At 44.7% G+C, this 22,081-nt stretch overlaps 1 protein-coding gene across 2 annotated transcripts in view; it reads right to left on the bottom strand.

Annotated features, from left to right (window-relative positions):
• The window catches only part of LMTK2 (lemur tyrosine kinase 2), a 65,286-nt gene that overhangs the window by 24,398 nt on the left and 18,807 nt on the right, over window positions 1–22,081 (bottom strand). Inside the window, exons 2-6 of one of the 2 annotated variants that reach the window (XM_084886127.1) lie at window positions 18,449–18,573; window positions 15,791–15,935; window positions 14,134–14,204; window positions 8,561–8,679; window positions 6,516–6,603 (exon numbers count right to left, since the gene is read on the bottom strand). In XM_084886127.1, coding sequence (XP_084742253.1) covers window positions 6,516–6,603; window positions 8,561–8,679; window positions 14,134–14,204; window positions 15,791–15,935; window positions 18,449–18,573 — 548 coding nt within the window. Of the gene's footprint in view, window positions 1–6,515; window positions 6,604–8,560; window positions 8,680–14,133; window positions 14,208–15,790; window positions 15,936–18,448; window positions 18,574–22,081 lie in introns of both variants that reach the window. The other variant, XM_084886126.1, reaches the window with a different exon arrangement.

Here is a 22,081-nt window from a genome sequence, read left to right as displayed (position 1 = left end):
GGCCTGGCCTGCAGGGATTGGGATGAAACCAGCAGTCTGACATCCCCCGAGGGGCCCCAGAGTGCAAGAGGGCCCTTGGCAAAGTTGCTGTCACCTGGCAGCTCCTGCATTGAGCACCTGCCCCCTGGTGGTCAGTGAGCACCATAACTGGCTGGTCGGCCGGCTGCTTAGGCTTTTAAATACAGTGGTGCCTCGCATAACGAACGCCTCGCACAGCGAACTTTGGACAGGTTTTTCATGAAACCATCGGCCAAAAAGCAGAAAATGGATGAAGATGTGCAAGATTCGGTAGACTCTACTTAGTCTGTCTTAAAATTTAAAAAATGTGTGTTTTTTTTTAAAAAAAAATTATGTTTTTAGATGTATCTAAATAAAAATATGTCATCTTAGCATATTTTTTTTATGTCATCTTAGCATATTTTATGCTACAGAACGAATTATTTTTTTTAACATGTATTGTTATGGGAAAACGATTTTCACATAACGAACTTTTTGCATAACAAGCTTGCTCCTGGAACGAATTAAGTTCGTTGTGTGAGGCACCACTGTATAGAGATTAGTCACCTGGTTGCCTTCCCAAGCTCAACCTCTTGGTGAGCCCATCCCTTCCGCCACTCTAATGCCCAAATGCCTCTCAGGTGAATCCAACAAAGAACCAAACACGTCTTCTTGGCCCCCAGTCCTCTCCCGCTGCCATCCCAGTTCCCTCCTCTCTTCCCAGATAACCCTCACAAGCCTGTCTGGCTATTCTTCCTCCTGGCCTCCCACTTTCTTAATCCTTCACTCCCCAACTCTACTGCCCCTCATCTCCCCCCTCCCCCCACGCTCAGCTATATGTGGCTGACCGCCTCTGCCACATGCTGCTCGCTGGCCCAAGGGATGGCCCATTCCCTTTCCCCACAGCCTCCCGGCTTCTCCCTGTCCCTCTGGCCACTCCTTTCTCGCCCTTGCCTGGATCCTCCGCTCTCACTGCTCTGTAAGTGCTGCCACACCCAGGCTCAGTCCTTGGTCCTCATCACTGTGACACGCATTCCTGGTGATTCTACCCACCCCGGGGCTTGTAAATAAATCTCTCAAATACGTTTCCTGGCCCCAAACCCCTCCATCTCCTGAGCCCTAAGCCCATTTGTCCAATTGCTGACTTGATACCCTTTCCTGGGACCTAAGAGACACCTCAAACCTCAATGTCCTGTGTGAAACTCCACCAATCTGTTCTTTTTCAGAAGTGGCACCACTTTCCCAGCGGATCAGACCAAAACCTCCCGCCTCCACCCTGAGCAGCCACGGCTTACACTCACACCCAGCCCTAACCGGCACTTTGTCTGCTTGTCTGTCCTTCCCACCGGAAATAAGGCACCCAGGGCTGGGCTCTGTCTGACTCTGTGTCCCCAGAATCTACAACAGCGTGAGTTTGGCAGATAGAGTCCTTCCTCTGTAGCCACAGGTTCCCCACCTGTAGATTCAATCAAACACAGATCAAAAATACCTGAAAGTTACATTGTTGTTGATATGTACTAGTAGGTGGACCCACAATGATTGCATCTGAACGAAATATGTAGGTTTTTTGGTTACCACACAGTATATACTATTTATACAGTATCTGTTACCACACAGTCTACACCATTTACATAGCACTTACATTGGAGTAGGTATTCTAAGTAATCTAGAGAAGACTTAAAGTACACAGAGGGCCCAGCCAGATGGCGGGGGCAGCGTCATCCCTTATACTAAAACGGCTGAGGGTCCAATTCCCCGTCACGGCACATACCTAGGTTGCAGGTTCAATCCCTGGTATGGGCACATACAGGAGGCAACCTATTGGTATTTCTCTCTCTCCCTCCCTCCCTCCCTCTCTAAAGTCAATAAACATATCATCAGGTGAGGATTAAAAATAAAAAAAAGTATACATGGGGATGTGCACGGATTATATGCAAAGTCAATACACATATCATCAGGTGAGGATTAAAAATTAAAAAAGTATACATGGGGATGTACACGGATTATATGCAAATACGACACCGTTATACATAAGGGTCTTGAGCACCTGTGGATTTTGGTATCGGGGCAGATTCTGGTACCAACTCCGTGGACATCGAGGGACGTCACTGTTTAATGTGGATATCACTGCTTAATGAGTGAGGGGAAAGAAAAACATCCTGAGAAGTTCTAAAAGATGTTCTCCCAAATTAAAATTGAAACAATAATTTTCCACAAAGCAATCCATCATATTTCAATTTAACAATATAATAATGAATTTAGGAGAAAATCTCTAGTTTCAGCATTTTATTGGGCTTAATATTTATTACTTCATTACTCTGCACATTCACGCTAGCCAAAGAGAGGCAATATGGAAAGTATATACTTTAAGTGAAATCTAACTGATTCTGTTTGAAAGTTTCATCTTTGTTAAGTGGGAAATGCAACAGATTTTACTTCAAGGAGTGTGGACTGCTCTGAAACTCAGAGTACACCTGAACCTCAGACTGTACTTGTCCAGAAACAAGATGGAGCAGAGCTGCGCAACTGAAACATGTGCCAGCCAAGTGTGTGATTTACATGTTCTAGTGGCATCCAATTTCTAAAGAGACAGCTTCCCCATGCGTTCACCTGACACATTAGTAACTCCACGTGTGCACCGCAGTGCCCTCGCAGTGAGCCATGTGACATGAGGGCGGACACAGAGCCGGCTACAGAGTCAGCAGCCTCAGCACACCGGGCGGAGTGAAGCAGGCGTCAGGAGAGCAGAGCGGCCTGGACACAAGCAGTCAAGACAGCGGCCAGCAAAGAGCCAGCGCCACGGGCCCAGGGCAGCAGCCAGGCCTGGGGAAGGGAGAGAGATGAAGACACGAGCCAAGTGTAACCACGCCCTTCTGTCACCTCAACTTGCACTCTGGTCTCCCCAGTGGTGTCACTGCTTTTCATCCAACTGATCTTCCCAGCACATGCCCGCCTGCTCTCCTCGCCCGCAGCCCAGACTCTGCACCCGCGGGAGCATTTCTGCTCCCCAACACTGCTAGGCCGGCTCCTGTGCTCCTGATGTCCTTTTGGGCCAAGGAAGCCAATCCACTCGCTCCTCCACACTCCGATCAACAGCACTTCCTTGGCCACGCCTTCCCCAATGACTTTAGTTCCATTTCTTCTACACACACTACTCAAATCTTTACTCAATGATTATGATAAGTGGACTTAAGTAACTAAAAATGAAAAAAACACACAACCCTACCTTTTCCTGAGCACATACTATAAGCCCAGCAATTGTCGTTCATAATCTTAGTAATGGTGGAGAGTAGCCTGTGAGGTAGGCACCATTATCCCCATTTCACAGATGTCTAAACTAAGGCTTAAGGAGTTCAGTAACTTTTCAAGGTGAGACACAAGTGGCAGAATGAGCAGCTGAAGCAGGCCTGCCTGGCTCTATAGGCAGAAAAGGCGGGGATGTGGGGATGTGGGGGGAGGGGCGGAGAGTTGGGGAAGGAAGGGGGCGTGACTCATCTGTGTCCCCAGGGCACTGCCCAGCTCTTACTTAACAGACGCTTGATACATTTTTGTTGAATGAGTGATCCTTACCCAAAAAGCAATCTCCTTGCCTCCTGCTCACGTGGCGGCACTGTGTACTTCCTGTGGCAACAAGTCACAGCCAACGCCCCGCAGTGCGGACTCCTTCACAAACACCGCACCGCCAGCATCACACATCAGAGGCTGCGGTCCAGCTGCCAAACTCACTCACAAGTGTTTTCATTTTCTTTCATAAAACTCTAAGATAAAGTGTTTTTGAAAAACAGGCTGGTAATTCTAACTTACAAGGAACTAAGTAAGGGCAAAACTATTCTCTCCTTTCTGCTTAAGAGATGTTATCACTGAGCATGACCAGTGCCCGGTGCCGACCGGCAGGCTCCTCCAGGAGCTCCTGACCTACTAAGGCCATGGCAGATAGTGGCTCCTTTCACTGCCCGCGGCCAGCTCCCGGGCCCCTCCGCTCAGGCAGGCCTCTCTGCTCCCCGGGCTGACCCCACCTGACCGCCCTGACCGGGAGCCTCTGCACCCGAGCCCAGAGCCCTGTCCCTGCTGCAGAGAGCTTGTGGAGGTGACTAGGGCCTCGCGATGCTGAGCACAGAACGGCCCCGGAGACAAATGTGACCTCTCACTAGGGGGCACACTGGCCGGATCCTGGATTAAAGGCCTTTCTTTGACATGAGACCAGCCATTCCAAGCTCTGACAGATTTCCCAAGGCAATCTGGGAATTTCTTGCCTCCTCCTAGTATAGGTAACACAGAGTATAGCACTTAAATAATAGTAGGCAATTATCAATGTTTTAAGATTGGTGGTAAGAGGCATGAGTGCAGAGTTCAGGGTATCACATACATTTCTAGGGGTGTCGAACTCAATCAGAGAAGGGGCCAAAATCTAAAATCCAGCCTAAATCGCGGGCCGAATGGTTTACTGAACAGTCATAAACTGACAATGTCATAAACTGACAGCGGAGTGCAGTGATGACAGCGCGGTGCGGGCCACATTGCAAGGCCTGGCGGGCTGGATTTGGCCCGTGGGCCTTGTGTTTGACACATGTGATTTACACCGTGTGCAATTGCCATCACACTATCCAACCAACACGACGTTTTTCACCTTCCCCAGCTGAGACGCCGCCCCCATGACATACCACCTCCCATTCCCTCCGCCCAGCCCGTGGCAGACACCCTTCCACTGTCTGTCTCTGAGTCTGACTACTGTAGACACCTCATCTAGGTGGAATCATACAGTATTTGTCTTTTTGTGACTTGGCTTATTTCACTTAGCACCGTGGTCGGCAAACCGTGGCTCAAGAGCCACATGCGGTTCTTTGGCTCCTTGAGTGTGGCTCTTCCACAAAATACCGTGGCCTGGGCAAGTCTATTTTGAAGAAGTGGCATTAGAAGTTTAAAAAATTTGACTCTCAAAAGAAATTTCATCATTGCCCTGTTGATGTTTGGCCCTGTTGACTAATGAGTTTGCCGACCACACTGACAGCACATTAGGATAATATCCCACTGTACGGATATAACCAATTATGTTCATTATTCAACCACTGATGGACGCCTGGGTTGCTTCTACCTCTCGGCTATTGTGAATAACGCTGCTGTGAAATGGGTGCATGGAAATCTCTTTAGGATCCTGCTTTCGATTCTATGTTCCTAGAAGTAAAATTGCTGGATCACATGGTGATTCCATTTTAATTTTTTGAGAAGTAAATACTGTTTTAGAAATTTTACTAGAGGCTCAGTGCACAAAATCAGTGCACAGGTAGGGTCCCTAGCGGCTGTCAGCTAGGGCACCTCCCTTCTCCTAGTCACCTGCTGCTGCCACCGGCCCTGCCCCCTGGCCTAATTCCCGGTAGAGGGGACAATTTGCATATTAGGCTTTTATTATATAGTATTGTAGATCAATGTATCACAGATGGTGGACTTAACTGGAATAGCCATTAGCTCTGCCCTGCCTATGCCAGCTTGGGGAGGAGGGGGAGATGGGAGCTCTTTCCAGATGTTCAGCCTTCAAGAGTAACATTCTCCCAATATGGCTGAGGAGAGTCACATAAAATACTTGTTTCAACCATAAAAATCCTAGAAAACACAAGCAAAAAAATCTCAGACATTTCTTGTAGCAGTATTTTTTCTAATACTGTATATCTCCTCAGACAAGGAAAACAAAATAAATAAATAGGACGATATTAAACTAAAAACTTTTTGCACAGCAAAGGAAATCATCAACAAAATGTAAGCCAACCTACTGAATGGGAGAACATATTTGCCAATGATATATCTGATAAGGGGTTAACATCCAACATCCATAAAGAAATTATATAACTCAACACCAAAAAAAGAAATAATACAATTAAAAAATGGGCAAAGTACCTGAATAGACACTTCTCCAACAGATATGAAAAGATGCTCAACTTCACTACTCATCACAGAAATGCAAATTAAAACCTGCCAGAATTGCTATCACCAATAAAGCAACAAATGATTGCTGGCAATGATGTGGAGAAAAGGGAACCCTCAGGCACTGTTGGTGGAAATGCAGACTGGTGCAGTCACTGTGGAAAACAGCATGAAGTTTCCTCAAAAAATTAGAAATGGGGCTTCAGGGAATATGAGAAGTGGCTGCCTAAGAGACACCAAAGAAACCTAAGACAGTAATTCAAAGGAATGTATGCATCCCTATTTCACTGCACTGTTATTTACAATAGCCACGATTTGGTAGCAGCCCAAGTGCATATCAATAGATAAGTGGCCATTAGAAAAAATATCCTTGGGTGAGGATTAAAAAAGAGAGAGAGAAATATGATTAGATAAGCAATGCATAAGAATAGCTTAGCATAGGGATGAAATACAATATAACACTAATACTATTATCAAAGGTAATGAATGAATACTTCAGTAAGTTGTTAGTATGGAGGGCAGATTGAAAGCTGCCCCTCATCCAGGGTTTCTATCTCTCAAACCTTTTGCATGCTTGACCTTGAATTTCTGTAAAAACTTACCAGGTCACAGAACTCAAACACCAGAAGGTAGGGAATTGCTTCTACACACTGTCCCACACACTGAAGAACGTTCGGATGCTGAAGAATGCTGGGGAAAAACAGTCACAGTACCGTTCATCAGAGAGCACGTGGGTAAAACTGTTCAAACAGTAATCCACATTTTAACATTCATCATGATTTAAATAGGATAACCGGAAAAGAGCTCATTAACAGATTGATTGTTATATAATAATTAAATCATTCAAAGGTAATCGGGTGAACATTTTCAAAATCTCTAATTTTAGTAATTCTAATTTATAGATGATCATTTTGAGGTAGCACTTTCAAAAAGGCAGGGAAAATATATAAAGTTCATAAGCATTTCAATCCATACACTAAATAACCCAGCTACTCCTAGATTATCTACCTTATAACTATTTCCATAAATTTCCACAGCATATGCAAACTCTTTTTTGGAAAATATTTTGTCCAAAAGAAAGTTTATTAAAAAAAGATATGTCAAAATAGCTTTTAAAAAGCTTTTCATTTTGAAGCAATTATGACTTAACAATAAGTTGCAAAAGTAGAATACAGAGCTTCCACCTTTCCTCCCCCAGTTTCCCCTGGTTACATCTGACAACCGCAGTGCAGTACCGAAACCAGGGCACTGACACAGCGCCCATGTGTGTACATCCGTGTGCTGTCACCACACACGTAGATTCCCACAGCCACCAAACCACCCCCTCAACAGAATGCAGAAGTGCACGTCACCACATTGACTTTCCCCAAGTTACCCTGGGTCAGCTTAAGCCATCCCACTGCCTACCCACTTCCCCTCCTCCTAAGCCCTGGCAACAGCTAATCTGTTTTCCATTTCTATAATGTTCTCATTTTGAGAATATTATATATATATGGAATCATACAGTATGTGGACTTTTAAGATGGACCTTTTTCATTTACCCTAATGCCCTCAAGATTATCCAAGTTGTTGTCTGTATCAATAAGCATTTCAATCTACATACTACACAGCCCAGCTACTCCTAGGCTATCTATCTCATATACTACTAGAGGCTCAGTGCACGAATTTGTCATGGGTGGGGTCCCTTGGCCTAGCGAGCGATGGGGAGTGGCGGGGGGGTGGGGAAGAGGGCCCTACCCCTGATTGGAGTGGGAGGGGCGACTGGGAGCAGGGCCAGCCAGGGGGAGCACCCTCAGGTGGTTGGCCAGCGGCCCCGCCCTCTGGTCTAACTCCCAGTCGAACTCCCGGTTGAGGGGACAATTTGCATATTAGCCTTTTATTATATAGGATTCCTTTTTATTGCTGAGTAGTCCCTGGTAGGGAGTATCAGTTTGTATAACCACTCACCTACTGTGACACATTTTCATTTTGAGTCTTACGTTATGAGACTCTGGATCTGATTTAAATTGTGTATTTTGCAAACAGAAATTTCAAAGTTTAGTTTTGGGGGGCCTTAAAAATATTTTGGTTTTACTCAAAAGCAAACTTACTTGGTAGATAAAATATTCTTAGGTCTAACAATTTTAAGTGATATATTTAAAATATTATTCTCTGAATGAAGTTTTGCACTCTGTCCATACAGAGATAAGGAGAGAAGTTTCCTCAATGAGTTCATTTTTGTTATCCATGACAGGTGCACAAAATGATGTGCAGTGGAATGAGCGGGCGAGCAGATGTGCCATTGACATCAATGTCAGTTTCCTTTGAGGTCCCCTGTGTCTGGCTGACAAATCTCAATCTTTCCTTCTCCCTTAGGATCACAAAATCAATGTGTTGCCAAGAACCTTGACAATCATGCTCTACCTCTCACTTTTGGAATTACAATGCCATCCTTTTCCTGACAAGAAACTCTCATGGTCTATAGCTCCCTTTAGAGTTGTTGTTTTTTTAATTTAAGTATAGTTGGTATACCGTATTAGTTTCAGGTGTACAATATAATGATTCAACATTTATATAGTTTACAATGTAATTACAAAGTACTTTTAAACATGTGACTTTCAAAAGACCACAGACTGTATTTACAGAACATATATTAAGGATTACTTACTAGTACGGTTCTCCATTTTTCAAAAAAGTGTCTTGTTCCTTTGGGCTTGCACTTGCTTTTAACTCCTTCACTATGACTCTTGCTACACTAGTGCCTGTGTAAATCTCTCCGAGGAGGACCTAAAACCAAAGAACAGTTTTTCATTTCACTTCCAACAAAATGGTAGAGAAGAGTGTCTCATTTATTAGAAAATGGAATACAGGAAAACGAACACAGCAACAAGTAGACGGCCTTCTATTATTTTAAATACTACTTCACAAAAAGCTTGGAAAAGTAAAATACAACCTTCAGTGTTAAGCCATTCATTAGATATTTACAATATTCATAAATTTATGTGTATCTCTTTTTTATTTACTTAAAAATGTATTATACTTTCATGGAAATTTCCAATGGTATTACAGAATAGTAATCTATAAGTTCAAACATAACTTAAGTATTTCTCAAAAACACTTCAAATGAGTGTTTTTATTTTGTCTCCTTCACATAGAGAAAGTAAACTGACAAAGAGCCAATGTAGAAACAAATTATCACTGCATTATAATGCTAAAAATCCATGGCATTCCAACTATTCCAGGCCCTTATCTTGTACCAAATCCTTAATCAAATCTCAGGGGGGCGGGGAAATACAGCACTGAAATTAGTAGAAAACAAAATGAGAATGAAAATAAGAACAAGCTAGATATGAAATATTAAATGTAATATAGGACAATGCTAAGGCATTCCAATATATAATACTATCTAATAAAAGAGTAATATGCAAATTAACCACTATCCAGCTACACCCACAGGCCACATCCACCAGCCAATCAGGAGTGTGCAAATTAATCCAACCAAGATGGCTGCGGCTTGGGTTTCCTGGGGAAATAGAGGAAGCCAAGCTTTCCGCACACCCTGGCTGGCCCAGGCCTCCATTCAAGGCTACAAAGTTTCAATTATAGAAGATAAATAAATCCCAACAAAAATGGCTGCGGCTACAGAGCAGGCAGGAGGCTTGGCTCCACTCAAGGTACAAAGTTACAATTATAGGAGGAGAATCCAAGATGGCTGCACAGGTAAACACCTAGCCGCAGCCGCACACAACAATTTCAATAAAATACAACTAAAATATAAAATGGACATTACCCAGAACTACAGGAAAGTCAACTGACTGGAAATTCTACAAGGAGAAGCAAGGAGAAAACCAGAAGGAAGAGCGGAGGAGCTGTAAAAGCCTATGGTACGGAGATACACAGCGCGCGCGCGCGCGCGCGGAGAGGACAGAGCAGGAGAGGAAGGGCAGGGCGGCTGAGTGCCTGGCTGGCGTTCCCTAGCGGGAAGGAGATAAAACTCCGACTGTGCTGGGCCCCAGTTCCGACTGCTCTGAACCCCAGTTCTAGGCCAGACCCAGGGGACCCAGGCTCAAACAGAGGGAGCTGGGCAGTAAGGCGGAACCCCGGGGGAGTGGCGAAAGGAGGTCCCAGAGGGGCGCACACTGCGCGCAGAGAAGGGACGGTTGGCTGTGCCGTGGGATTGCCCTGGCAGGAAGGAGACAAAAGCTCCGGACTGCTCTGAACACCACCTCCAACTCCACTTCCAACTGAACTGAACCCCAATACCGGGCTCATTGGGGGAGAGCCTAGACTGTTTGGTAGCAGGCGAAAATCGAGGGCACCTTTCTCTCAGAGGTGCTTGCAGCGAGTACTGAAGGACCCTGAGCCACAGGAGCCGCATAGGGCGGAGCTGACGGAAGCCAAGGCTGTAGGCTCCACCCTGAAACCCCGCCCCATCAGGGAAGCTGCGAAAATGCCCAGACATCAAAATAGATCACAAAGGAAAGAAACGGAGGACAAAAAGCGACTGGATATAGAGTTCAAATCTACACTTATAAGGTTTTTCAAGAATTTCCTAGAAAAGGTCGGTAAGACCTATGAGGATATGAAAAGGGATCAACTAGAATTAATAAGGAATCAACAAGAAATGATAAGGGATCAACAAGAAATAAAGAATACATTGTCTGAAATAAAAAATATTATACAGAGTCCTAAAAACAGAATGGAAAATCGCAAGAATCAAATCAAAGATTTGGAACATAAAGAGCCAGAAGACACTCCTCCACAGAAGCAAGAAGGCAAGAGAATCCAGAAAATTGAAGATAATGTAAGAAACCTCTGGGACAACTTCAAGCGAACCAATATCAGAATTATGGGGGTCTCAGGAGATGAGAGAGAGCAAGATATCGAAAACATACTGAAAGAAATAGTGACAGAAAACTTCCCCCACCTGCTGAAAGAATTAGACTTACAAGTCCAGGAGGCGCACAGAACTCCAAACAAAAGGAATCCAAAGAGGACCACACCAAGACAAATCATAATTAAAATTCCAAGAGCAAAAGACAAAGAAAGAATATTAAAAGCAGCAAGAGCAAAGAAGGTAGTTACCTATAAAGGAGCACCTATACGATTGTCAGCCTATTTCTCAACAGAAACCATACAGGCCAGATGGGAATGGCAAGAAATATTCAAGGTGATGAATAGTAAGAACCTACAGCCAAAGATAATCTACCCAGCAAAGCTATCACTCAGAATCGAAGGTCAGATAAAGAGCTTCACTAATAAAAAAAAGCTAAAGGAGTTCATCACCACCAAACCAGAATTATATGAATTGCTGAAGGGGGTTCTTTGGGGAGAGAAAGTAAATAAAGATAAAAATTATGAACAACAAATACGTAACTATCAACAAGTGAATCTAAAAACCAAGGAAACTAAAAAAAAAATCTGAGGAACAATATTAACTGTTGATTATAATAGAATCAGAGGTATGGAAGGGGAGTGAACTGATGATTCTTGGGGAAAAGAGGAGAGGGGGATGTGGGAAGAGACTGAACATAAACTGTGCACCTATGGATGAGGACAATGGGGGGCGGGGAGGGGGTGGAGAGTGGGGTGGGAACCTGGTGGAGGGGGGAAGAAATGAGGAACCTTTGTAATAATATGAACAATAAAGATTGATTAAAAAAATAAAAAATAAAAGAATAAAATTATTAATCCTTAAAATAAATAAATAATCCTTAAAATAAATAAATAAATAAACAAATAAAAATAAGTAAATAAAATTAAAAAAAAAAAAAGTTACAATTATAGAAGATAAATAAATCCCAGATACCAGGGCCTCTGCTTGGGTCGCCAGGGGGCGTGGCTGGCCTACAAACCACCACAGGCCCCTCACTCAGGCCACCCCATGTCCCAAGGGAACCCCCACCCTGATCCAAGACACCCTTCAGGGCAAACCAACTGGCCCCTACCCGTGCACCAATCCTCTATCCTATCTAATAAGTAATATGCAAATTGACCATCACTCCAACACACAAGATGGCTGTCCCCACGTGGTCAAAGATGGCCACCACAAGATGGTCAGCAGGGGAGGGCAGTTGGGAGGGACTAGGTCTGCAAGGAGGGCAGATGTGGGTGATTAAGGACAGAGGGAGGGCAGTTGGGAGCGATCAAGCCTGCAGGAGAGGGCAGTTAGGGGTGACCAGTCCAGCATAGGAGGAAAGTTGGGGGCAACTGGGCCTGCAGGGAAGGGCAGTTGGGAAGGACCCAGGCCTGCAGGGGAGAGCAGTTGGGGGGGACCAGGCCTACAGAGGAGGGCAGTTAGGGGTGACCAGGCCTGCAGAGGATGGCAGTTAGGAGCAAACAGGCTGGCAGGGGAGTGGTTAGGGGTGATTAGGCTGGCAGGCAGAAGCGGTTAGGGGCAATCAGGAAAACAGACAGGCAAGCAGTTGGGAACCAGCAGTCCTAGATTGTGAGAGGGATGTCCGACTGTCCGTTTGGGCTCGATCCAGATAGGATCGGGCCTAAACAAACAGTTGGACATCTCTCGAGGGGGGTCCCAGATTGGAGAGGGTGCAGGCTGGGCTGAGGGACACCCCCCAACTCCTGCACAAATTTTGTGCACCGGGCCTCCAGTATCCTATATAATAAAAGACTGAACGGGGAACAACCAGAACCACCAGTTGACTAGTCGCTATAATGTGCACGACCACCAAGGGGCAGCCGCTCAATGCAGGAGCTTCCCCCTGGTGGTCAGTGGGTTGCCACAGTGGGAGTGCTGATAGGCTGACTGAGATGAGCCGCTGCTCTGCTGTGACCCCCGGGCCAACTGGCAGGAACCCGGGCTGTGATCACTGCCCCAGGCTCCTCCTCCTCACTTCCTGCTGCCTCCTCCAAATGCCCGCAGGCTGTGCAATGCCCACCAGGCTTGCAAAGCTGACCCTGGAGGCTGGGAGGCGGGTTAGTGGCTGCTGTGGGACTGAGACCTACTCTGCTGCCTCTCAGTGCTATTGTCCCTGGGCCCAGCCCCGACAGGGACCCCTGGGGAGGGGAGTGCTCCAGCTCCAGGGAAGATGCTGGACCAGGGAGCAGCCACTCAGAGGGAGGGTCTGTAACCATTCAGCTGACCAGGATGAGTGATCTCCCACAGTGGGCTGATCCCCACAGGCCATGCCCCCCATCAGAGCAAGAATCCCATGCACCACGCCTCTAGTCTAAAATAAAAATGATGAAGTAAAAATTTTTATTTAATTCAAGAATGATCAAAACTAAAGGCTGTCTTTTAGAAGTTATTTTATCTTTTAATAAAATAGCTTCATTTTAATGCCCTGGAAAGAGAGAGCACATACTAAAACAGAATTTAATGTCTTTATTAGGAATATAAGGGCAGAAATGTGAACAGAACAAGAAATTCTGATAATTAACAAAGTTACTTTATTTTTGTTTCAAAGAGCCAACTTATGCCAATAAGACTAATAACGATAAGATATCAATTTCAAAAAGAATAACAGTATGCTATTGCAATAACCTGGCTCGCTGTTTCTCTCCCGCCCCCACTGCTAACCATTCTTAATGTTCAATAGATGCAAGGTCAAGTTCTTCAAAACCACAACCTCTCAGTTCTGTGATCTCACTTCCAATCATCATTTTCCTATGATCCCATCTCAGCAAAGAATCCCATGAGTCTATACCTAGCTAATTAATAAATATAGTATGTCCTACACCTTGAATTTTAACTTCTTCTCTGCCAGTCCTTTGATTTCCAGCTCACTGACTTCAACAGTCTAATCCAACTGGTGTACAACTTGTCCTCTGAGTCCAGCAATGACACCTCTTGTCTACCATCTTGGCTGGTTCCAAAAGTCTCCTACTCCATTTCTCTGCTTGCCTTTAGAGTCAACCTCCTCTACAGACTTGTCTAAAGACTGTCTCCACTTTCTCCCTTGAACTTCCTCAGGAGTGCAGACGGCAACCGATCAATGATTCTCTCTCATTATTGAAGTTTCTATCTCTCTTTCCCTCTCCCTTCCTCTCTGAAATAAATAAAAATATATTTTAAAAAAATAAAAATAAAGGACTTTTTTTGGAAGAACGTACCACACAGGAATGCTGAAGCTCACATTCCCATGCAGTTTCACTGGGTAATGGGAAACTCAATCAGGACTGAAAGGCTGGAGAGAATGTGGAATGTCATGCAATACAATTCTTAATTAGCCTTAAATTCTAAAGTAGGAGGGGGAAAAATAGAAGTGAACCACACTTTACCTTTCCAAACCAGCCATTTCCAATTTCCTGTATATAGTTTAGACTGTGGCGGGCAACTTGAGACTTCAAACCTTCTGTAGGAAAAAGTAAAGAACATTAAAAACTAAAAATAGGGCCCTAACCAATTTGGCTCAGTGGACAGAGAGTTGGCCTGAGGACTGAAAGGTCCCGGGTTCAATTGCAGTCAAGTGAAAGGTCTCGGGTTCGACTGAAAGGTCCCAGGTTCGACTGAAAGGTCCCAGGTTCGATTCTAGTCAAGGGCATGTACCTTGGTTGCAGGCACATCCCTAGTAAGAGGTGTGCAGGAAGCAGCTGATCAATGTTTCTCTCTCATCAATGTTTCTAACTCCCTATCCCTCTCCTTTCCTCTCTGTAAAAAATCAATGAAATATATATTTTTTTAAAAACTAAAAATAGGTATTCAAATGAAATAAGTTAAATATTAAATATACAGCCTATAGCTTAGCTGGTCTAGTTCAGTGGTTGAGCGTCAACCCATGAACCAAGAGGTCAGTGGTTCAATTCCCAGTCAAGGGCACATGACTGGGTTTCAAGGTTGATCCCCAGTGGGGGCCCTGCAGGAGGCAGCTGATCAATAATTCTCTCTTATCATTGACATTTCTATCTGTCTCTCCCTTCCCTTCCTCTCTCTCTAATATCAATAAAAACATATTTAAAAAAGACAACTTATACCAAAAAAAAAATACAACTTATAAAGTTCAAACACCAACATAAATTCAATGCTTGTGCTAAAGAGAGAAATAGATAGGTAAAACATCTCTTTCAAACTAACAATGCCAAAATATTTTAAAACTGGCAACATTTTGTGAGTATCCCACGCTGACTCTTCAATACCTTGTACTGTTTTTATCTGACCCAGCTACACTACTGTCACTTCTAGTCACCGTCCCGCTGGCCGTTAGTCAGTCCTGTTTCCCGGTGCAGCAGGGAACCCCAGGGGCTGGCCCTCCCTATCCTAGGGTGCAAAATCCATCTGATAAACAAATCCAAATACACCCCTCCTCCCAAACACAGGGCACCCCGAAGACGCAGAGTCCATTCAGCACAAGCAGGCAGAGAGCTAGGAGAGAAGCGTGCCTACTGAAAAGGAGGCAAGAGCCCTGGATCAGTGGATAGAACCCCGGCCCTCGGCTCGGTTCTGGTCAAGGACACTTACCTCGCTTGCAGGCTTGATCTGTGTGCGGGAGGCAAACAATGGATGTGTCTCTCTCACATTGATGTCTCTCTCTCTCTCTCTCTCTCTCTCTCTCTCTCTCTCTCTCTCTCTCCTCCCCTTCCCCCTCCTCTCTCTGTCTCTCCCCCTCTCTTCCACTCTCAAAAACCAATGGGAAAACATCCTATGATGAGGATTAACAAAAAAAAAAAGGGGAGAAAGAGCAAGGCAGAGGCTCTGTTAGAGAGTTCCATTCTAATGAAGTGAGGAGGCCTGTTTATTCTTAAAAAACAGACCCAGGGTCCAAAGGAAAAGACTCAGCTGTTGGGGGAATGCAATGGGCTTGACCATTCGGCCTCAGCAGGGAGCAGAAGGAAGAGAAATAAGCCCGCGGAGTACAGTCGGTACAATTATTTTACGATTCCCAGCAAGGTTCCCAGTCTCACCTCTTAGAAATAACTCAGGGAAGCACGAAGGTCTTACCTCCAGAAGACTGGAACTGGGATGGAGCTGGCAGTGAAACATTTGGTACTGAAAGTGTGAACACTTCTGCTGGGGACTGAACAGACGGAGTATCTTCTGCTGGTGGTGTGAAGTCTATCTCATCATCAAAATTATCTTCAAATTCCTAATATAAAAGAAGAACAATGTTATAGTGAATATAGGTCAATTTGAGAGCAAATCCTTAAAACCACTGGCTAACATTTAAGATATGAACATTTATTCATTCATTTGGAACATGTGGCCAAATCCCCCTCCCCCCCAATTCACAGTTATTTCAAGTAAAAAGCATATGTAATTGTGTTCTCCAACTCCAAATAGCAGAATCAATAGAACATGAACTCTATAGCCATACCACCCTGAACGCGCCCGATCTCGTCTGATCTCAGAACATGAATTTTATATATATATATATAATGTAACTCTTTAGACTGATAGCTTGAAGTTAAATGTAAAATCCTATATAATAAAAGGCTAATATGCAAATTGACTGAACAGCAGAATGACTGGTCACTATGACGTGCAATGACCACCAGAAGGCAGATGCTCAACACAGGAGCTGTCTCCTAGTGGTCAGTGCATTCCCAGGGGGAGCACCACTCAGTCATGGCTGGCGAGCTCAGCGGTGGATGTGGGAGCCTCTCCTGCCTTCGTTGCAGTGCTAAGGATGTCTGACTGCCAGCTTAGGCCCGCTCCCAGCGAACAGTGGGCTAAGCCGTCAGTCAGACATCCCTCAAGGGGTCCCAGACTGCAAGAGGGTGCAGGCCAGGCTGAAGGACATCACCAAGAGCACGACTTTCGTGCATCGGTCCTCTAGTTTTCTATAATGACCACGGAACTTAAAATGGAAATACTCTTCTAAGTCCAAAATTTTACTTCTAAGTTATTATAGTCTAAGCTACTCTTTTTTCTTACTATTCACTTTCACAGATCTCTTTGCATATTGAATCAAAACAATTTATTTTAAAATTGTATATGCATTTCTGGTTACAATGTAATTTCAATCAAAACAAGGAAATTAAAAGACTCAAAAAAGGTATTTTTAGGCAAGTCCTATTTATCTGAAAAGCGCAGAATAAAAAATTAATTGAGGTAGAAAATAATCTGAGATCTGAACACCAAGATTACAGTATAAAGCGGCAGCACACTGGTTTAGCTGACATTCTAAGAACATCTGGTTTTCTAGAGATAGCAACTTGGAAACCGAGGCTGCCCCAGCTGAGCTGCAGAAACCTTTGAAGTGACTTCGTTCAGCAGAAAGCTATCTTACCTGTTCCCATCAGCCAGCTGGGTCTGCCTCGGTGTCCATGTTAACACAGATACAGCTGATTACCAAGGTCATTCGTTCCCTCAGGTAATGAAAGAGCATTATACCACCAGGACTAACAGAGTGCTTTCCACTCCTCACAGAACAACCTTCTTTTCGTTTTCTACCACTTCCCACGGCCCTCCACATAAGGAAGAAAAAGCTGAAAGAAAAAGCTAAAAGCTGAAAGGGCAGATCTCTCTGATGTAGCATTTATGTTCTCACGTGAGGGGGCATTCTTCCACATATGTCATCTATGTTGTCATATTCATTAGGGCATCATTGCTAATGGGAAGCAGGAAGCAGGGTAAGTGAGGTGCAGCTTCAAACAGAAGAGCTGTGTCAACTTTCCTTCCAGACATTCCTAAAGGTTCTCCCATAGAAAGTAACTTTATCCATCGCTTCCACCTTAGAAATAATGCTACTCAAGACTCTGCCACAGCATGGTACACCATTAGGCAGCAGATGATTCTAAGGTTCAGAGAGGATGGCCAGCTGATGTGGCTCAGTGCCTGAGCGTCAACCTAACAACGAAGAGATCATGGTTCCATTCCAGGTCAGGGTACGTGCCAGGGTTGTGGGCCAATCCCCAGTAGAGGGCATGAGGAGGCAGCCAATCAATGATGTGTTTCTCTCTCTCTCTCTTTCTCTCTTTCTCTCTCTCTCGTTCATGTTTTTATCTCTCCTTCTCCCTTCTCCTCTCTCTAAAAATCAACAGAAACATTCTACTCATCTGCGGTTACACGAGCCAGTATTTACAACTGACAGTATTTACAGTTACTGTGTGGAATGAGGTTATCGATATGCCCTCTTTTTTCTCCCCACTCAGGCAGTTGTAGGGTTCAAGGTAAACTGAAAGATGCTCTCCTCATACACAAGACACACTAGGGCCTCAACAATCACAGACTCACCAGCACAGAAAAGTTTGGGGGGGAAATCAAAACCAGCCTGTTCTTCCTTGTAGGCCTTATAGCAAGTGAATACAATCATCACACTTTATTTCTCCCTTTCAAAACCTAAAATTGTCAATAATGCTCTAAGGCAGGGCGAGCAAACTACAGCTAACAAGCCAAATCCAAACTACCCATTTTTATGAAGTTTTATTGGTATCTGTTTCTGTGCTGTCTGTGTAGCACTTCGCTGGCAGAGCTGAGAGGTGACTGTGACAAGACCCTAGTGGCCTGTGGAATTTACTGTTTACAATGGCCCAGTTTATTTCCTGTGGTTCTTACAGACGGGTCTGCCCATCCCTGCTCCCAGGAGTGTGACACTTAGCCATTCTATTGATAAATGTACAGAGGAGGATTCTGAATGCTCCCACCAGCTGTGCTCACCTTAAAGTCAATTTCTGGGTCTTTACAGCAGGATACGCAATTTGCAATTAGCACGATTAATATAATGAAACTGCACACAGATAGGATCACAAAGGATGAGGAAACTTCGGCAGCAGGTGACTCCACTGGAAAGAGAAGTAAGTAATATTAACATCGTGGACATTCCAAAATCAACTTTAATAAACAAATCAATATATTTTCCACCAAATATAAATGGGCTAAGGGTTAATAAAATGCTTAAGTGTTCAAGATAAAGATGATAACCAATCCAAGATAAGCAGCTAGGGTTTTGCCCTAACCAGTTTGGCTCAGTGGATAGAGCGCTGGCCTGTGGACTGAGAGGTCCCAGGTTTGATTCCGGTCAAGGGCATGTCCCTTGGTTGCTGGCACATCCCCAGTAGGGGGTGTGCAGGAAGCAGCTGATCGATGTTTCTCTCTCAACAATGTTTCTAATTCCTCTCTATAAAAAAAAAAAAAAAAAATCAATAAAATATATTAAAGAACAAGAAGCTGGGTTTTAAAAAATCTTGTGAAATAATCTTAGATTTGCAGAAAAGTTCCAGAGACAATCCAGAGTCCCCACTCCGCTCCCCCAGCTTCCACTAACATGAACGTCCTGTCTCCATGGTACACGCATCAAAGCTAAGACAGTAACATTGGTACAACACTAGTAACCAAACTTCAAGCTTTATTTGGATTTTACCAGTTTTCCTTTTACTTTTCCAGAGTCATTCCAGGTTACCAACACTGCATTTAGTCCTCATGCCCCTTAGTCTTCTCCAGCCCTTGATGCTGCTCAGTCTTTGTGTTTCATAACTTTGACACTTTGGGAGAGTACTGGTCAGTGACTGTGTAGAATGTCCCTCAATGTGGTTGCCTCATGAATGGACTGAGGTTACAGATCTGCCAGAAGAATCTAGACTGGCACAGGGTGAACGGCCCTTCACATCACATCAGAGCAAAGGATGAGGAAACTTCGGCAGCAGGTTTGCAAGGGCACAAGATGTTGGCACCACTTGTTCCTGGGCATGTGGACTTGACCACCTGACCCAGGTGCTTTCTGCCGGGTTTCACCACCGGGAAGTTACCCACCCCTTCCTCCTTTACTACTCGATTCCTTAATAGGAGGTCCAAAACCAGGTGCACCTCACAGCGGGTAAGCTGTACTTCCCGGAGGGAGGAACGTCACAGAATCGTGGACATACTTTACAGCTTCCACGGTAATTAGAATTTGGGGGAGACACCTTGAGGTTAGGCAAATATCCTGTGTCTCCTTAAAGTTCTGCACACTAATCTTCTCATCGTCATTGCTCCTTGCCTGCAGCCATTAAGACCATGATGTTCTAATGATGATGATTTTCTATTTCCCTCGCTCCTTCAACATTTATTATTTGTTATTCTTCCTCCCCCCTCCCCACTTCTACAGTATGACCTCACAGTTATTTCTTTTAGATGCCGGGTTATAATCCAGGATTATCATTATTTTGTTGCTCAGGTTTATCATTATCATTATTTTTTTAAAAATATATTTTATTGATTTTTTACAGAGAGGAAGAGAGAGGGATAGAGAGTTAGAAACATCGACGAGAGAGAATCATTGATCAGCTGCCTCTTGCACACCCCCTACTGGGGATGTGCCCGCAACCAGGTACATGCCCTTGCCCAGAATCGAACCCGGGACCTTTCAGTCCGCAGGCCGACGCTCTATCCACTGAGCCAAACCGGTCCCGGCCATTATCATTATTTTATCATTAAGAATTTTGTTGCCCCCGCTGTTTCCCGCATCTCCTTCACGGGCTGGCAGTATAGGGAGCTCCAGCTCCTCTTGTATCTTATCCACCCCACTTTATTTATTTTTTTATATTTTACTGATTTTTCACAGAGAGGAAGGGAGAGGGAAAAGGATTTAGAAAGATCGATGAGAGAGAATCATCGATTAGCTGCCTCCTGCACACCCCCTACCAGGGATGTGCCCACAACCAAGGTATATACATGCCCCTGCCCGGAATCGAACCTGGGACCCTTGAGTCCGCAGGCTGACGCTCTATCCACTGAGCCACACCGGTTAGGGCCCACCCCCACTTTAGAAGCAGCCACTTCTCCGAGGAGCCTGGTCCTCACCAGGAGCCTGTCCACTGAGCAGAGCTGCCCGTGGCCTTTTGCACGGCACTGGTAGGGGCAGGGGCAGATAGAGTGGTTTTTACATCTTAAATGTTTTCAAAATAAAACAAAACGAGGTGCAACAGACACTGCACGGGAGCCATAAGGCTTACATATTGGACTACTGACTCTTTATGGAAACTGAGCAAGCCCCGTCTAGAACATAAAGATCTTTACGTCTCACTTGCAACAAAAAGTTATTGGAGCCGAAACTGGTTTGGCTCAGTGGGTAGAGCGTCAGCCTGTGGACTGAAAAGTCCCGGGTTCGATTCCGGTCAAGGTCATGTACCTTGGTTGCGGGCACATCCCCATTAGGGGGTGTACAAGAGGCAGCTGATCGATGATTCTCTCTCATCAATGTTTCTAACTCTCTACCCCTCTTTCTTCCTCTCTGTAAAAAATCAATAAAAATATATATTTAAAAAAAAGTTATTGGAAAATATCTCATTCAACGGGCTATTTCTTTAGTAGAGCAAACTGCTGAGTCTCACCTGCCAGTGTTTTACTAAGAAATAAACATTTCCCCCAGTTTTATTGAGCTTATAACTGACATATCACATGATATCAGTTGAAGGCGTACAATGTGATTTGATATACCTATGTATTGCAAAATGATTACCACAATAAGATCAGAAATGTTTTTCCTTAACATCCTCATCTGCAGCTAATTACGTGTTCAAATACACCGGGGGGAAGCCATGAACGGTGCCACGGCTTTTCTGCAGAAACGCTGACACCTGAAGGAAGGAAAACGAATCCCAGCACCTGCGTGAGCGAGACACGTTCCCGAGCATGAACTTCGGTGGAGAGAGAGGTCTGCAGCCAGCTGCAAACAGCACCAAGCTTCTTCTCAGCACAAAGGTCTGTTTGTGAAAGCAACGCCGAAACCACGCTGTTACAGTGGGCTCCCTCTGCGCTTACAGCTAACAGAGTAAACGTAAACCAACATCATCTAAAACAGGAAAACCTGTGCATTCATCGAACCCCCAGCGCTGGCTTGCTGACTTTCAAAAGCCAACCTGGAGGAAGTCACCCTCCAGAGAGAGAGGGAATTCCTCAACTACAGACCCTGCACATCCTCAGCTCAGGGAGGCGCGGGAGCAGCTTTCCAATGAAGACGGCCCATGAAGGTCATCCTGCTCCTCCTCCAGCTCGGCGGCATGTCCCACTGGCACTCACTCTTAGAACCCTTTCCTCCCCGGCTCATACAACAAAAGCAAATGTGACTCCTGAGGCTCCTTACGGCAAAGCACTCTCACAGCCTCTGTGTTTTATTTCAAAATGCACTTTGTCCGCTGCATTTTAACATCCTGAGTTTTCAGGTGTATCTTATACTCGAAAAGTTGGTTTTCACTGGCAGAGATTCCTCTTTCTTAAAGGCACAGAAGTAAGGGTGTGTGCCGTAATCAATTGTATCTGGGTACAAACCGCATACCGCACGCTGAGGGAGTTCGTCCAGCTCCGTCCCCATCA

Source organism: Pipistrellus hanaki (assembly GCF_964339955.1).
Source record: "Pipistrellus hanaki genome assembly, chromosome: 5".
Classification (NCBI taxonomy): Eukaryota; Metazoa; Chordata; class Mammalia; order Chiroptera; family Vespertilionidae; genus Pipistrellus; species Pipistrellus hanaki.
The sequence above is the reverse complement of the archived record's forward strand: the minus strand, read 5'-3'. Positions and strand labels throughout refer to the sequence as shown.